We start from the raw sequence: 18,317 nt of genomic DNA, 5'->3' as shown, positions 1-18,317 counted from the left end.
ACATGGTTAGCTCATGTGCCTCTGCATAACCCAAGAGATATCTTTCTGACAAACACTGACTCAGGAGCACTCAAAGGACAGCCTTACAGGAGGGACAAAGCATTTATTGGAAACAGCAGAATCTGGATGTCCTCACATACAAACATGGCAGCAGTTCCTACTTGATGGTGCAACACACAATCCATGACATTACAGTTTGGTATACTCTTTCTACTATGACTACCAGGAATCACCAGACATCACACACGATTATGTTTATAGCTACAACCCTTCAGGTGATAAAATGTTCTCAAAATCTAGATACTTTTTGAGAACTTGGCCACGCCAATATAGAAAATTCGGTCCTTTCTGGGAGAATTTGTACATACATTAGCCACACAAGTTGTCAGCATCTGTGAGATCTCATTCAAAACAGGGCCTACATTCAAATCTTTCTATGGGATAGAAGCATTAAAATCACTTTCTATTGTAGAGGTTAAAATGATTACAATAACATGCCATAAAATCTTTGCAAAGAATCTAAAATCAGTTGCTTACATATTTTTTTAATCAATCTTACAGTACTGACGGTATTTCCTGGCTTGAGAAATTAGTACACAGTATATATGTCAAAGCATTAGTGAACACACTATGATACTGTTCTATGTATCGATTCAGTTCAACAAGTCAGCTTGTTTCCTCTGTCTAGTAGTTTACATAGTTCAAAATCTTGATTCAAAAGCAGACCATTGTGAAATACAGTGCCAGTAAGTTGAGAAGTGTATATTGGTCCTTTCTGTTGTAGATCCCCTTCGTTCCCCCTCTCTCAGGGGACATAGAAAGGCTGTATATACTCAGATTGAAGGACCATAGTTTCCTCCAGCCTGTGACATTCACTATACTTAGAATCAAAAACATCTCTGCAGTCACTGATTATTGGACTTATTCACTAGATTACATTAATTGATTCACAAGTCTTAGTTCTACTGCAGTTGTAAGAGGCAACAAACAGTATATTCACATAGTTGAAACTTCCCTCCACCCCTACCATTCTATCCAAAGCCACTGGGAATAATGTATTATCTGTGACATTCTTGTGTACTTCTTCATGCATAAGCAACCTTAGCCTTTTTGCTGTGCTAGTGTGAGAACTTTGCCAAATTATTCACATCCACCCGATACCAGGATAAAGCGCCACATAGCCTCCTTTATCAGTCCCACACTCTGACTACATACACATCTTTGTCAGCAAATCTTTTTTTTCAGCCCTCCTCGGAAAGGAGACTTCTTGCTACAACGAAAGCTGCTCCAACTGTATTGTACAATTTTCTTCATTCAAACAATCCTCTTGTTATATGAGAATCAAATGTTTGTTATTATATCTCCTCTTTACACGCTGCAAGGGAAGAGCAAGGCTTTCTAGCTGTGGTGCTCTCCCTCTGCGTCCTTCTCCCCTTGGATGACCCTCTCGTGTTCATCCATACTTTCCACGATCTCCCTCAGATTTTGCCGCAGCTCGTCATGCTCCTCGTCTCCTTCAGGACCAGAGGTGGTTGTCTCTGTGGTCACGATTTCTTCCCCATCCTCCGCAACAACGGTCCGCGTGGTCTTAGTCACAATGACCCTGAAAAAGTACAGTGGAAACATCAGTGCTACATTCTCAGTAACCTTTCGTATATGGTCATCTGTCAACCAGAAAGGCTATCAGCACATCTCAAGCGCAGTATGAAATATGTGACATTGATTGACAAAGGTGGCATCAAAGCACCAGATCTAGAAGTGTTAAGGCAAGGGATGAGAATGGAAAGTGAGAAAGAAACTGAAGAAAATTTGCAGACAGAAAGCTGACCTGGAAAGTGACAGATGTGGTACAATGTAGCTTGCAGCAGCACAGTGGACATGGAAGACTGGAAGGAACCTTCATCTATCTACTTATCCATACACTACTTCTAGTGTTTCTCACCAATGAAGGTCTTCTCCATCATTGGGCAGTATTTAGAGAAAGTACAATGTACTTATAATATCTGCTACCTTAAAGAGGCCCTTTTCTACAGAATTAGACACTAATGCAGGCAACTACAAACCCCAAACCCCTCCCCTATAGCCACTAGGTCACGGTTTTGACCTCCGGATTTCTCTAACTGGACTTGTGGATAACTTAATATGTAGCAGTGTTAAAGGTGGAATGTGATGTAACCTAGTACTAACTTGACAAAATCATAGGGAAATCTAAATCTACATGTAGAATTGTCAAGCTGACATGTTTTTTTAAAGTGAATTGAGGTATAAGATGTGGTCATGATCAAGAAGCTTGAGGAAATCGAAGCATAACAGTTTGACACTGAACTACATATGTATAGCTAAGCAAGCTTATTGTGTGTTGAATGTAGAGTTTGATTGAATGTACTACATGAGAGTGAGTGGTGGCAATATGGACATGACACAGCTGGTTTGACAACAACTAGTTCTTTTATTGCTAGAACACATTGTACATGACAAACAGCTGAAATGTAGGGTAGGAAACACAGACTAAGAGGGTATGAAGGGGGATGGGGTGATATGATCTACTCAACACCCCACTGCACTTCCCCAAACTATGGACGTGTCTCCAGTAAGTCAACTTCAACAGTCAACATCTTGTGAGCATGAGTGGATGACACATTGTATCCAGGGAAAAACTAAACTTTTCCTGGTAACCAATTTTTTATCCTGTAAGGAAGCATTGCCTGTGGTCTTCCCATGATGAAGGCAAGTAATCACAAGGACATGTCAATGCCACGATGCTGTTGTCCTCACGACTGTGAAACCAAACCAGTCTGACTGCCACGTTGGCCCCACAAAACATCATACAATACAGAACATTTGAAACACAGACCCGTTCCTGACACTATATCATCACCTGACCTAACCCTAACCACTGGAAACAATGCCTGGCATGGGGCCAACGCAGCAGTCAAATTTGGTTCCTCAGAAGTGAGATACAACACAAATGGTAAGGCTATGTCCTTATGTCACCTATCCAAGAAAGTAACCATGGAAAGCCAGACACTACTTGACTACAGAACACTTTCAATGTCAACACTCAGCAAAGGTACATGCCAGCATTGAATGGGGAAGTGCAGTTAACATTGGACCTTCAATAGGACTGCACTAGAAAAGTGACATGCAAATTATTTACTATGTTTTTGTTTTTATCTAATTTTTTTCTTTTTGTGTGGGACGTGTCCCAGTTGAAAGTATTGCTGCAGATATGATACTCGTCTAGGGACATTGTTCCATGCCTCCATTGAAACAGCCCTAGGGAGCACACTAGGGAGGTGCTATTGAAGGTACAAGAATCTGCTAAGAACGATTCACCCTGTGTTTTGAAAGTGAACGTGACGACTTTACAGTCACTGATGTCTCATGCATCTTGAGAAAAAAATGTTCCATCTGCTTCATTTATCATTACATGCAGTCTGCAACTCAAATGCTTTCAATAAGCTTTTGAAAGTACAATCATCTGTCCTAAGAAGCATTTAAGAATATGACTTTTGCTTTATAATGCAGAAAAATGCCTTACTGCCACTAATACAATATTTAAGTTTATGCAGTAAAATATTGCAAGCTTTGCTTTGGACTTAGATACAATAGAACAACTTATGTTTAGAAATGATAATGTTGTGTTCTTTTAAATATTTTGCAACTTTAAATCTCTTTCATTACGAGGCAGTGGTTACCACATGGCAGCTTACTAGATCCTTAATGCCAGATTGAGAAAGATATTTTACAAAGAATATGTTTTTGCTGTACAGCAGACTTGTTGATCATATACAAGTGATAGAAGTACTGAACATAATTTATGGATTAGAACAGCAAAGTCACCCCATCCTACCAGAGTTAGCCATCAGATCCTCCCTCCCCTCTGTTACCTACAAAAATAATTTTGTTCTATACACCTCGCCAGAAATCACGTCTTTTTCGATCTGGGAGGGGGTTTGGGTACTTGTACTGCTGAACGTGGGGAAGGAATTGGCTTTTTTGATGAGGATCTGGGTGGAGGTTGTGGTGGCCCTGTAGCTGGAGATTTAAGCTGAGACGGGCCTGCCCAAGACTTAGGCCTCTGAGGCTTTGGGTGTGTATGGGGTTTAGGAGATGGAGTTTTGGAAGGTTGGAAACCCTCAGGCCAGGGAGTTGGTAGGCCTAACTCCTTCCATGTTTTAGGTGGGACTGCAGGAGGTGTTCTCAGCTGACTAGGTGTGGTGGGTGACTTTGCCACTCCTGCGAAATCTGTACCAAAGAAGACAGGAGATGTGGCTGTTGGCGTAGGAGTTGGGGTCACCTCCTCTGCCTCATACTCTAACTCTGACTCAGTCATGCTCTGCGGCCGTGACAGGCGTGGAGAGGGAGATCGTATCGCTTCGGTGTATCTAAGATTCCCTGCCTTGTCTACGTCATAATCACGCTCTACATATCCCATCTCATCCTCTTCCCTGAAATCTCCCTCCAAGTCAGACTCGGAAGTAACTTCCACTGATGGTATCGAGATTGATTCCGCAAATGTCAGAGTTCCAGCCTCATCTTCGCTGTACTCCCTTTCCACAAAGCTTGGGCTTTTCTCCTCCACCATTGGGCTTGGTTGCTGGGGCGGTGGAGAGGTGACAGTCACGGTTTCCATGTATGTCAGACTGCCAGTCTCATCCTCATCATATGTCCTCTGCACATGTTTGTCTGCCTCTTCCTCACCAACCTCCAAGGGTGGTAGAGGACTGACATACACACGGACATCCTCCTCTGATGGTATGCCCTTACCCTTAGCCTCAGCAGGAGAAAGTAGAATCTGCTTCACCTCTGTGTCTTCAGAAGGGGTGGGAGATTTAAGCTGAGACGGGCTAACCGGGCTCAACCCTGCCCATGACTTTGGCCTCTTTGGCTTTGGCGGTACAGGTGGAGGTGTCTTTAAGTATGGGCTGGATGGCAAACTTGGTGGAGTTGATATCTTTTGCTGTCTATCCTCCACCTTGGGCATGTACACTGGTGATACTTTCTGTTGATAGGGTGGAAACGAAGTTACTTTAACCGGAGAAGGCTCAGGTGGAGTCGGCGTTCTTTGGAAAACTGGTGACGTTTCTTCAGCATATTGTTTACGTGGCATTTCTGGGGATGGTTCTATGGTGAGGACAGGTGGTATAGGTTTCACCCTCACAGGCCGAGACAGTTGGAGTGGCGGGGCCTCATGTACAGCGGACTGGTAAGTTGTTACAGGAAGCTGTGGCTGTGGAGGTGGTCTTACGAAAGGTGGGGCTACCCTAGCTTCTACAGCAACTACTGCTGAAACTTGGGGAAGGCCTATGGGAATAGGTCTTGGAACTACCTCAGGTGCATACAAAGGGATTTCCTCTTTCTGTTCTGCATATAGAGGTGCATCTTCTTCCACATCGACTCTCTGTTGTGTTGGGTATCTCTTCAACAAAGGTGATGTTTTCCCTATTTCAACACCACTGCCATTTGGTTTCGGAGCCACAGGAGTCCTGCCTGGCACAGCTGAGACTTTCTGAGCTATAGGTTTACGGATTTCCTCAGGTGACCTACCAGTGGATGTCAGTCGAACAGGTCCAATCGGCGGCCTTTTAGGTGGAAAGTACTGCTGTTTTGGTGGTGTACCATAGGGCTCTGTTTCCGACTCAGAATCAGAGGTAAGTGGCAGGCGTGACTCAAACACCACTGGAGCCTTTGAACGGAAAGGAGACTTGAGAGAGGAAAAGAAGATTGGTGCAGGCTCTATAATCTCAGAGACTTCTGCCTTGGGTAACATTTCTTTTTCAGGACGCTCTGTTAATTCCTCTGCAGCAGATGACTCTGCAGTGCTTTCTTCGATGATTGGCATCTGTGGAGGGAGTGATTTCAGATAGGCTTCAACTGCTGTTTTCTGCATTTCGGCTGGCTTTGAATCTGTGTCGGATAAGACTGAGTCAGTCTCCTCCTCAATAGGGGTCATGAGGGCCTGGGACGACCGACTTTTCCTGGGTGCGTCTTCTGTCTCAGAGGAGGACGAACCCGGTTCTGTCTCTGTCTCCTCTTCGATAGGAGACAACTGGTCCATGACAACATCCTCGGCCATTAACGCCAGCATCTCTTGATCCCCCATTGCTGGCTGCTCAAACTCAAACGGTGGTTTTGTCTTCAGCATCTCTGCCAGGTGTTCCACCTGGTCCGAGTCTGAGACTGATCCGGCTGTTACAGGCTCTTCCAGCTCAGGTGTTGGAGCAGGAGCACGTGGAGCCATGACCTCACTTGCTTCTTCAATCACCTCTTCAACATCCTCAAACACGTCCTCAGGACTTTCTTCCTCTTCCTCTATTGCTTCTGCTTCAGCCTTGTCTTTCAATTCCTCATCCTCTACCTCGGCTGCCTTCTCTTCTAATGTTTCTAGTTTTGGTTTATCCTCTGGCTCGTCTTCAAATGAGGAGAAGCGTACTTCCTCAGCTGAGCTCACCTGTTCACCAAGTAACGTCACCTGCTCCTTCAACTTTGCTACCTGCTCTGCTAAGGCTGCAGTTCTAATTTCTTCCACAGATTCTGGGTCTTCCAGAACTCTGGAAACCTCTTCAGTTGAAAGTGCTCTTTCAGCTGCTTTTGTTGCTTCAAAGAGAGCAGCAGTTTCAACTAGATCTAGTGGTTTTCCTTTAATCTTTCTTGCCTCCAGTATGGCAGTTACATCATCCAGAGTCAGTGGTCTGCCTATTGTTTTTGCAGCCTCTCGAAGAGCAGTAATTTCCTCTCCGCTTAAATCCCTTCCTGTTAGCTCCACTGCCTTAACTATGGCATCACCCTCTATACCTGTCAATGGCTGCTCAGCAACACCAGTTGATTGAAGGATAGCTGCTGCTTCATCTGATGATAACGACCTTTCCGTTGATTTCACAGTTTCTATGAGACTGAGTGCCTCATCTGACTGTATGGGACGTCGTGCTTCTTTAGTTGCGACCACCACGGTTTCAATTTCTTTTGCAGTTAGTGGTCTTTCCACAGCCTCTGTGGCTACCAGAATGCTGGCAGCAGTATTTGGTGTGAGAGCTTTTCCCAAATCCTTCGTTGCCTTCACAACAGACTGTAATTCAGTGGATGTCAGAGGTCTTTGAACTGACTTTGTACCCTCAATGAGGCTTGTAGCTTCATTGGGTGTGAGTTTTCTTTGCACAATTTTAGTAGCTTCAACAGCAGAGGAAATCTCACTTGGATTTGGCTTCCTTTCTACAGCTTTTGCAACCTCTATCAGGCTTGAAGCTTCCTCGGGAGTTAGCGGTCTTTCCGCAATCTTTGTTCCTTCAAGAATTGCTGCAGATTGATCAGGTGACAATGAACAATTTGATGTCTTAACGGCATCAAGTAATGCAGCCATTTCATCAGCTTTGAGTTTTCTCTCCACAGCTTCTGTTCCGTTGACTATAGTAACAGCTTGTTCTGGTGTGAGGGGTTTCTTGTTGAATATAGCAGCATCAATGACAGACATTATGTCATCAGAAGTTAGTCGTTTTCCTGATGCTGTTGCAGCTTCCACAACTGCGGCTGTTTCTTCAGGGTCTAACTGACCCCCTTTAACTTTCACCGCCTCAAGAATAGATGCAGCCTCACTGGGTTTAAGAGGTCTGCCTGCAGCCTGGGTTGCATCAAGGACTGCAGTTTTCTCATCAAGTGTTAGAGGGCGATCTGCCACCATGGCTGCCTCAAGAAGACCACCACTCTCCTCAACTGACATCGGCTCTAAGACACTGGCAAGTTCAGATGGAGTCAGAGGTCTCCCGGCTGTGTTTATTGCATCCAGAATTGACCTTATCTCTCCTGTTTTCAAAGCTCTCCTGCGAGATTTTATTGTGTCGAGAATTGCTCTGAGTTCCTCTGGCCTCAACGGTCTTGAAGCTAAGTCAGCAGCTTCAGCAACAGTTACAACTTCATCTGGAGTTAGGGGCCTTTTTGTAATCCTTTCAGCTGCCAGCAAAGAGATAGCATCATCAAGTGTAAGAGCTCTGGCAACCACTGCTTTTGCTGCATTCAAGATACACTGTGCCTCTTCAGTAGTTAGCGGTTTGCCAGTGACCCTTGCAGCTGCAAGAATACCACCAGCTTCATGTGGTGAGAGGGCTTTTCCTGCTACCTTGGTTGCTGCAAAGATGGACAGTATTTCTACAGCTGTAAGCGGTCTTCCAACGGCCTTTGCTGCTTCCACTACACTAGACGTATCATTTGGTGTGAGTGGTCTTCCCGCAGCTTTGGCAGCTTGCAACACAGCCGCTATTTCATCTGGCTGAAGAGGCATTCCTGCTGCCTTGATGGCTTCAATCAGTGCACTAGCTTCTTCATGGGTAAGTGGTCTGCCTGCTGCTCTGGCCACATTCATTATTGCAACGGTTTCTACAGGAGTCAGTTTCCGTTCGGCAATTCCTGCAGCTGTGAGGAGAGATGCAGATTCATCTGGTGTTAGTGCTCGTCCTACTTCCTTGGTAGCAGCCATTATCGCAGCTACATCCTCTGGTGTTAAAGACCTCCCAACTCCTTTAGTGGCATCAAGGATAGCAGATGTCTCCTCTGGACTAAGAGGTCTTCCTATTGTTTTACCAGCTTCAAGGAGAGCCTTTACTTCTGTTGGACGGAGTGGTCTTCCCATTGTATTAGCAGCTCTAAGAACAGTTGATGTTTCATCTGCTGTTAGCGGCCGCTCTGCAGCTTTGCTGGCTTCTACAAGAGAAGCAGCCTCTTCCCTTGATAGTGGCCCAGCTGTGGCTTTTGTTGCCTCCAAAAGGGTCCGGGCTTCATCAGGTGAGACTGACCTTCCTGCTGCCTCTGCTCCCCGGAGAACACTGGATGTTTCATCCGGTGTCAGAGGCCGACCGGCAGTGTTCGTTGCTTCAACAATAGATGATGCTTCGCTTGGTGACAGTGGTTTACCTGCAGCCTTTGTAGCTGCCAGGACTGCTACTGACTCTTCTGGTGTTACTGCACGACCAGTCACTTTGGATGCAGCTGCAATAGAGACCGCTTCTCCATATGTGAGAGGTCTTCCTGCCTTTTCTATGGCAGACAGAAGAGATTTTGCCTCAGCATCAGTTACAGGTCTTTCTAAAGCTTTGGTGGCATCAATAACTGCCGTTGTTTCCTCTGGCTTCAAGGTCCTGCCTGCTACTTTACAAGCCTGGAGAAGGCTTGTTGTTTCTCCAGTGGTAACAGGCCTTTCTGCAGATTCTGCTGCCATGGTAACAGTTTCTACTTCATTAGAGGTAAGCTGTCTGTCAGCTGCTTGTACTGCATTGAGAAGGGAAGAAATCTCTTTGGGCTTCAACTGCCTTCCCACTTTATTTCCTCCGTCAAGAATAGCCACGCTTTCATTTGGTTTCAAGGGCCTTGTTGCTGCTTTACATGCCTCAATGATATTGGATGCCTCCTCTGGGGACAGCTTTCTTCCTGCTGCTGTTACTGCTTCCAACAGCCCAGAACACTCTTCAGGCGTCAAAGGCTTTCCTTTTGAGGCAGACGCTCGACAAATAGTGGAAATCTCATCTCTTGTCAATGGTCTTCCAGCAGTGCTTGTAGCATTTAGGACTGTTTCCATCTCATCTGCACTTAAAGTCTTCCCCAATTCTTCTGTGGCTGAAAGAATATTAGCTGTTTCATTGGGGTTGAGTGGTTTACCCAACTTTTTAACAGCTTCAGCCAATCCAGCTACTTCATTTGCAGTTAGAGGTCTTCCAGCAGCTTGAGAAGCATCCAGAAGGGATACAGTCTCTTCAAGTGTAAGTGGCCTTCCAATATTTTTACAGGTCTCAATGAGGGCTGCTGTTTCATCTGGTGTTAGTTGCCTCCCTATAGCCTTGGCTGCCTCCATAATGGTAGTGTTCTCATCAGCAGTCAGAGATCTTCCCACAGATTTAGCAGCTTCAATGATGGCAGTAACTTCATGTGGTATCAAAGGCCTTCCAGCAGCTTTACAGGCCTCAGTCAATGCATATGCTTCTTCCAGACTGAGAGGCCTGCCCACAGTATCTAGAGCTTCCAACATCGTCGCAGCTTCATCTGTAGTTAAAGGCTTTGCTGCCGCTTTAGTTCCGTCCAGGATGGTCTGTATTTGTTCTTGAGTGAGAGGTTTGTTAGTGACCTTTGATGCATGAATTATGGCAGCAATCTCATTACTGTTCAAAGGTCTTCCTGCTGTCTTCATGGCATCAACGATGGCAGAAGCCTCATTTCTTGTGAGTGGCTTATCAGACACTTTCACACCTTCAAATACTGCAGACACTTCGTTAGCTGTTAGAGGTCTTTCAACAACTTCTGTAGCTTGAAGAATGGATGAAATCTCATCTGGTGTCATTGGTCTTCCTGTGGAGTTAGCAGCTTCAAGAATAGTTTTTGTTTCATCTTGGTTAAGCTGTCTCCCTGATGTCTTCAATGCGTCCATGATGGCAGAAATTTCCTCACCTTCTAGAGGAAGCCCCATGAGTGTACTTGCTTCAACTATGGCAGCTACCTCAGAAGGTTCAAGAGGTCTTTCAGCTGTAGCAGAGGCTGTGATTATTGACTTTGCCTCATCTGTACTAAGAGGCCGTCCCAGTGTTGCCACTGCCTCAAGGAAAGCTGAATCTTCATCAAGCGTAAGTGGACGTCCTACTGATCTACAACCAATCAGAATGCTGGATGCTTCATCTGCTGTTAAAGGTCTAGTGCCAGCTTTGGAAGCTTCTAAGATGGAGGTAGCCTCCTCCAGTGACAGTTCTCTCCCTGCAGTGTCTGTTGCATTGATAAGTTCCAATGCTTCTTCTGCAGTCAGCGGCCTTCCAAGAATATGGGTGGCATCAAGGATGATGGCACATTCCTCAGGTTTCAATGGCCTTCCAACACAGGATGCTGCATCAGCAATAGCCAATGACTCGTCTTTTGTAAGCGGCCTTCCTGTCATATATGCAGCGTCTAGGAGTGCCACAGTTTCTTCTGGTGACAATGGTCTTGACAAAATCTTTGAGGCTTCCAGGACTATGGCAGCCTCTTCCGGTGCCAGAGTTCGTCCTGCCACTTTTGTAGCATTCATTATAGCTGCTAGCTGGTCTGTTGACAGCTTCTCACCACCAGCAGACTGCAGACTTTTCACAAGGGCCTCAGCTTCCTCAGGAGTAAATGGCTTGTCTGCCATACTCTGAGCTTCAAGAATGGCTGCCCTTTCTTCGGCTGAGAGTGGGGTTCCTGCTGCTGCTGCAGCAGCTGCAATCACAGCAGCTTCATCAGGTGTCAGCTGTCTCCCCAGTTCCTTTACTGTCGCTAACAGAGCTGTGATCTCTTCACCACCCAGTGTCCTACCCAAAGAACTTGCAGCTCCGAGGATCGCAGAGCTTTCTTCAGGGGTCAATGGTCTCCCTACTGACTTTGCTGCTTCTGCAATTGACATGGCTTCCTCAATGGTTAGTGGCCTCCCAGCAATACATCCAGCATCTAACAATGCAGTGATTTCTTCTGGAGTTAGAGACCTTCCCAGTGATTTTGTAGTTTCCAATACTGCAACACACTCATCTGAGTTGAGAGGTCTTCCAGCAGATTTTACTGCATCCGCAATTGCTGTAACTTCTCCGGGAGTCAATGGTCTCTCCATAGTCTGAGAAACGGCTAACAGGGACAATGTTTCATCGGATGACAGTGCTCTGTTCAAAGTTTTTGCAGCAACAAACATTGAAGTGCTCTCCTCTGGCGTAAGATCCCTGCCTGCTAGCTGTGCAGCCTGTGCTATGGCAGAAGCTTCTTCTGTTGTCAGTGGTCTACCGGCAGCCTCAGATGCTTGTAACAGTGCGGCAGTTTCTTGGGGTGTTAAAGGTCTTCCTAATGCCTTTGCTGCTTCAGTCACTGTTTTACTTTCGTCTGGAGTCAGCATCCTTCCAACTGTATTAGTTGCTTCAACAATGGCAGCAGCTTCTATAGGTGTCAGGGGGCTCTCAACAGCCAGGCCTGCTTCCAATAGAGCTACCATCTCTTCCATTGTTAGTTGCCTTCCTAAGGCTTTTGATGCCTCCAGGATAGCTGTGGTTTCAGCAGGAGTAAAACGTCTACCAACTTCTCTGGTAGCATCTACGATTGCTGTACATTCTTCTAATGTCAAAGGCCTTCCTGATGCTTCAATTGCATCTAACAAAGCTGCAGTTTCTTCTGCAGACAATGGTCTACCCAATGAATTTGTAGCTTCCAAAATGGCAGACATCTCTTCTGGTGTGACAGGTCTTCCTGCTGCCTGCATAGCTTGAGCTATGACTGCAGCTTCCTCTGATGTAAGTGGCCTTCCCATAGCCTGAGCTGTATCAAGAATAGAAGCCGCTTCCTCCGCTGTCAATGGCCGCCCTGTCAACTTAGAAACTTCAAGCACTGTGGTCAGATCCTCTGGTGAAAGGGGTTTACCTGCTGCTTTCACAGCTTCAATTGCTGTTGTGATTTCTTCTGGTGTCAGTGGCCTGTCAAGTACATTTACTGCTGCCATAACTGTTGCTGCCTCATCTGCAGTAAGAGGCCTACCCACTGCTGTATTTGCCTCAAAAAGTGACTTTCTTTCATCTGCCGTCAGTGGCTTTCCTGCAGCTTCAGCTGCATTAAGAAGAACCATAGTCTCTTCTGGTGTTAACTGTCTGCCTATAGATTGAGAAACTTCCAAGACGGTAGCCACCTCATCTGCTGTTACGGGTCTTCCAGCTGCTTTTGCAGCTTCAACAATTGCTATACTTTCTTCTGGTGATGGAGTTCTACCAAGCACATTTGCTGCTGCTACAACTGCAGAAGCTTCATCTGCTGTGAGTGGTCTTCCCAATGCTTGATTTGCTTCCAAAAGTGCCTTCATTTCGTCTTGAGTTAGTTGTCTTCCTAATGCTTTAGAGGCATCAAGTATTGCTATTCCCTCTTCAGGAGTCAGACATCTTCCAGCTACCTTTGTTGCATCAACAATTGCTGCAGCTTCCTCTGCTGTCAGTGGCTTCCCAAGTGCATTGACTACATCCAAAAGGACAGTTGTTTCATCTGGAGATAATGCCCTTCCTAGGGTCTTTGCAGCTTCAATAACTGTATCTCTTTCTGTTGTGGAAAGTTCTCGTCCTGCTGTCTTGATTGCTATCAATACAGCAGCAGCCTCCCCTTCAGACAAGGGCCTTCCAAGTAAATTACTGGCTTGTAACAAGGCAGATGTTTCAACTGAAGATAGCCGCTTTCCAGCAGTTCTTGCAATTTCAAGAAGAGCTCTCTGCTCTTCCTTGGTCAGTTTTCTTTCAGCTACCTTTAATCCTTCCAATATAGTGGCAACTTCCTCATCACTCAATGGATGATCAGATGCTTCGATTGCTTCTAGCAGAACTGTTGCTTCATCTGGTGTAAGAGATCTTTCAACTGCTTTTGTAGCTTCACATATAGCTTTAATTTCATCAGTTGTCAATGGCCTCCCACATTTATTGGTAGCAATTATAAGTGATGTTGCTTCATCTTCAGTTAATGGTTGCCCTAATGCCTTTGCTGCCTCAAGAACAGTTGAAATACCATTTGCATCAAGTAGTTTTCCAGATGCAGTGGCTGTGAGAATGGATGCTGTTTCCTCTGGTGTCAGCGGTCGTCCTGCTGATTTGATTGCATCTAACAATGAAGAGCATTCTTCTGGAAAGAGCTTTCTTCCTGCAGCTTCCACAGCCTGTAGGAGAGCAGCAGACTCATCAGGTTCCAGTGGTCTCCCAGCCGACTCTGTAGCTGTCAGTATAGCAGCTGTTTCCTCTTCTGTCAAGAGTCTTCCTGCAGCAGTTGCTGCATCAAAAAGCATGGAACTCTCATCTGTAGTAAGGGGCCTCCCAGCAACCTTACTGCCTTGTAATATAGCAAGTATTTCATTTGGGGACAGTGGCTCCCCTTTGGTTGAAGCACTTTGCAGAATTGAGGAAACTTCTTCAGGAGTGAGGGCCCTTTCTGCTGCTTTTACCCCTTCTAGCACGGCTGTCACCTCGTTTGGTTGAAGAGCTTTTCCTGAGGTCTTTACAGCTTCCAGTAGTGATGTAATCTCGTTAGACTCCAGCGGTCTACCAGCTGCTCTCGAGGCATTGATAATGGTAGCAAGTTCTGTTGGTTTGTGAATATCCCCAGAGACTTTTGCAGCTGCAGCAACAGAGGCTCCCTCATTGACAGATACTGGTCTTGCTACTAATTCTGTGGCCTTAATGACGGCTGCTGCTGCCTTGTTAGAAAGGGGTTTTCCAGACAACTTAGTGGCATTAAGGACGGATGCAATTTCATCTGGTGATAGTGACCTTCCTGTACAGCTTGTTGCTTCTGTGATAGCTTCAGCCTCTTCTTCAGTGAGAGGCCTCCCAAGGGCTAGAACAGCTGTAGTCTGTTCAATTGATAGAGGTCCTCCTGATGCCTTCACAGCCTCAATGATGCTGTCTATTTCCTCTACAGTTAGAGGTCCCTCTGCAACAGTTGCACCATCAAGTAGGGCTGAAGTCTCCTCTGGAGTCAGAGGAGTGCCTATTTTTCTAGTGGCTTCAATCAACGTTGCTGCCTCGTCAGGCTTCAGATGACGACCCAACACACTGGTGGCTTGTAGCACAGACATTGTTTCATGAGGTGTAAGCGGCTGCCCTGTTACACTGGCAGCCTCTGCAATAGATGCTGATTCCCCAGAGGTCAACGGCCTTCCTGCAACCTTTGAGGCTTCGAAAATGGCAACGACCTCCTCTGCGGCTAGTGCACGTCCTGCTGCTTCTGCAGCAAGGAGAATAACACCCGTCTCCTCAGGGCTAAGTGAATGTCCAAGGGCTTTGGGTGCTTCAAGCAGTGTTAAAAGCCCTCCTGCTGCCTTTGTGGCTTCTTCTACAGCTGTTTTTTCTTCTTGTGTTTCTTCAGGTTTATCTTGGGACTTGATTACTTTTTTATGTGTTTTGTCTTTGTCTTCTACTACTTGTTCTGGAGCTACATCATCTGTGGCACCTTTGCCTTCCTCCTCTTCCATACCTACCATCACAGGTATAGCTGTCTTTACTTGTTGGAGGAATTCTCCTACTTCTTCCAGAAATTCTACAACTGGGGAGGCTGGTTCTTCCGGCTTAGTCTCTGCCTCTCCCCCTGCCTTGACTTCTTTTGCAACTTCAGGTTCATCTGGTGTAACTTTGTGCAGTTCTTCTTCCACTTCTTGCTGTCTCTGGCGTTCTAATTTGATTTTCTCTTCAAGTTCATCTTTGGATGTACTGTTTGGTTGTGTTTGTGGGTAGGTACATTAAGTGAAGAAGATGTAGGACAGAACAAAGGAAAGAAATAAAAAGAATGAGGGAAAGGAAAGGATTGTTGGCATGTCAATGTCGCATGCGTATGCATTCTCCATCTGTGCTGGTATAGATATCCCTGGGATCCTTGGGCTCTTGCATTGGCCTTGACCATCAGTTTTTATTTCTTTAAGATGCGTTCTTGGTCCTTGATGTACCTCCTTATGTCCAATATTTCCGAAGGTTGTGATTTCCTTGCTCTGTACTCATTGATGTGCCTTTCTGGCTTTTTTGCTATAAAACCAGTTGAGGCATCTTCCTGGTTTAATAGGGTTTGTGATATGGCAGTGTATGTGTATGTGTGTGCATGTGTGTGCCGACGGACAATCTTACAGAACATACCCCCAAACACTGTAGTTTGTTAGAGGTTGATAACACTATGGTAAGACCTATTACATTGAAGGTTCCTCCATTATCTAACCACTGTGTTGCTGCGAGCAAATTTGATGTGTGCTACAGGAAGTTTCTGATAGTTAGTTAGGACACAGTCAGGGAGGAAGAAGCAGGAAGCGACTCAGAACAGCCAGAAGAACAAAAAGGAGAAAAAAAACATCAGAGTGCAAAGTCTTACAAAATGTGGCATATAGAAATTTTGAAAACCTTTCCTTGCATTGTAATCTTGACAGGATCACAGGTGATAAGTGGAACCATATCACAACTCAGTAACAATCATAGGACATCTTTCAGAATGATCTACATGAATATGTGCAGGGACAAAATGATGCATAAGGCATGCACACGTTAATACTTTAATATTCACTTTTTTTGTACTTTCAAATGAATACATATATACAGCAATAGTATAACCAAGGCCAACCATATACAAACTTGCTGAAAACAGTCTTGCAATTTACACTGCAACACTTCTCAACTAAGGACAAAGCCAAAGAGTTCCTTATTGATTGGATGTGGGCCTTGGTCGAAGTTTAGCACAATATCATAGGTGAAGCACTTTGGTTAGTCTGCACAACACACAACATACGATTAGGTAAAACTGCCATGACACCTGAATTAACAGGCTGGGGTGCTGGCTGTCAGGGTTGGGGATGTCAAGATGTAAAGCCCTATGTATTGGTAGTGTCTCTGTGTCCATACTGATGCTTCCTGCAAGTCTTGGTTCTTTAGATCATTCAAGATTACAATGACAAGGAAGAGTTGCCTCAATTTTGCTTTCCTTTGAGAGGTTTTGTTTGGAATACCAGCCAGTTGGAGAATGCATATGCCACAATTGTACAGACATTAACTACAGGAATAAGAGTCCAAACATGCCACATGAATACTGTCTGCAAAATAGCGGATTTGCTCCAAGCCCAATATATGCCACAGTTCATTCAAGGACATAGTAAGCAAACAATGAATGAATGTACATGTTCGTATATTTCAAGTTATACAGATTTTGTTATATGATGGGTGGGATGATGAACAGACAGATTAAAAAAAAGTTGACCATAAGGGAGTTTCAAGCACTGCATGTTGACATCTTAATCTATCTGCTGTTTGAGTGCTCTTTGCCCCAGCAATGGTTTATGTTGTTCAGTACACTTTATGGTCTTAACATCAGGCTAGCATTCCTTGATATGATGCAACAGTATTCATGTGGTTATAGATGGCTGACAAAAATGAATTTAACCCAAACATTATGACAGAGAAGAGAGCACAGGTAAATAAAAGTTTACAGCATACAAAGGGAAGAAGGAAAACACAAAGCAAGAGATGTATGGTACTTGATCAATAGAGTTATTCCTTTGACTACATTGTACATGTACATGTAACTGCTGATGCTGCTTCAGTACATATAAAGCCATGCAAGGCTTAGCTGTCTTGACTGCACTACAGGTTACAAACACAAATCCTTTCATAATTCACTGCCATAGTTATTATGTACTAAACTTTGAGTTCTGTTCACAGAATGACATGTGATTCAAAACACAATGCTACTTATCTATAGACCACAGTCTTTCACTGTGGTGAAAATGATGTACCATAGGATCACTGGTGAATAGCCAAGATTATGAGATCAGAGACTTGAAGTAATTTCAGCTCACCTCTCAGTCACAGTGACCGTGCCGTCATCGCTAAAGACCTGCTCGGACACCTTCTGCGTTTCTCCGTTCACCTCCCTGGCAATGCGCAGGGCTTCTTCCAGGGCCTGGTCATCGATCTCCTGCTAAGACAAAGGAGTGGTGGGGAGGGTCCATAAGAGAAGGTTTTTAATAAAGATCCTTGCAACATAAACAATCATTAATGGATGTTATTGCTGTACTTCTGAGACATTGTCTAACATCAAACTACCTAACCACTTACCCATTCCTACACAAGGTCAAATGTTACCTGCATTTTCAACATAAATACACAAAATAGGATGACAAGTGTTCATCCATACAATTTTCATTTAAAGCAAAGATTAATATAATAGCAACTATTATGTCTTAGGCCACACCAGTACAATGCAGTAGTGTGCACTCAGGTCAGTGCAGAATTACTGGCTGCTTTTATATATATAAGCTTTCCTGTGGAGTTCTCCAGAGTCCATACTATCAATCTCAAGGGGAATCCAGACAGCTTTTTTTTTAAATGTTGCCAAAAACTGTCAGATACACAGTCCCAACAAGCCACCATTAAAGAGATTTAAAATGGTCTTTTGAAATAGTGGCATGTAACTATGTTAGCCAACAACTAAAAGCATTGTAATGCCGAAGAAAAAAATTGAGTTAGAAGCCAATGCTAGACGTTATTTCAAGTACAGATTTTCCAGAGATGCGATGCAAAGAAGCATTCTAGTGGCGTGACCATAACAGATGTACAGCAAACTTTTGAAATACACTATACACATCCAATCCAAAACACTACAAGACTTAATAAAATAATTTCACAGAAATATGAATCTAGATATAGCACAGGAAGAGTGCAAAGTATATTTTGAAGAAAAGCATGACAGAAGATCACTGAAAACATAGAAAAGAAATGACAGGTGGAAGCAACAGAGAGGGAATCAAATGAAAACAGGAAACATCAAAAGATGTGATGGAGGGAAGGAAGAATTGA

General features: G+C 44.6%; 2 protein-coding genes across 32 annotated transcripts in view; one reads left to right on the top strand and one right to left on the bottom strand.

Annotated features, from left to right (window-relative positions):
• Positions 1–18,317, top strand: part of LOC136448945 (peptidyl-prolyl cis-trans isomerase-like) — a 306,630-nt gene that overhangs the window by 34,556 nt on the left and 253,757 nt on the right. The window lies entirely within an intron of this gene.
• Positions 84–18,317, bottom strand: part of LOC136448937 (ankyrin-2-like) — a 208,899-nt gene continuing 190,665 nt past the window's right edge. For 28 of the 31 annotated variants that reach the window (XM_066448669.1, XM_066448658.1, XM_066448665.1 and 25 more), the window contains 2 exons: positions 17,318–17,439; positions 84–1,603 (listed from right to left, as the gene is read on the bottom strand). In XM_066448669.1, the coding sequence (XP_066304766.1) occupies positions 1,399–1,603; positions 17,318–17,439 (327 nt within the window). In that variant the 3' untranslated portion in view covers positions 84–1,398. The remainder of the gene's footprint in view (positions 1,604–17,317; positions 17,440–18,317) is intronic. The other 3 variants (XM_066448651.1, XM_066448667.1, XM_066448678.1) reach the window with 1 other exon arrangement.

Source organism: Branchiostoma lanceolatum, chromosome 14 (assembly GCF_035083965.1).
Source record: "Branchiostoma lanceolatum isolate klBraLanc5 chromosome 14, klBraLanc5.hap2, whole genome shotgun sequence".
Classification (NCBI taxonomy): domain Eukaryota; kingdom Metazoa; phylum Chordata; class Leptocardii; order Amphioxiformes; family Branchiostomatidae; genus Branchiostoma; species Branchiostoma lanceolatum.
The sequence above is the reverse complement of the archived record's forward strand: the minus strand, read 5'-3'. Positions and strand labels throughout refer to the sequence as shown.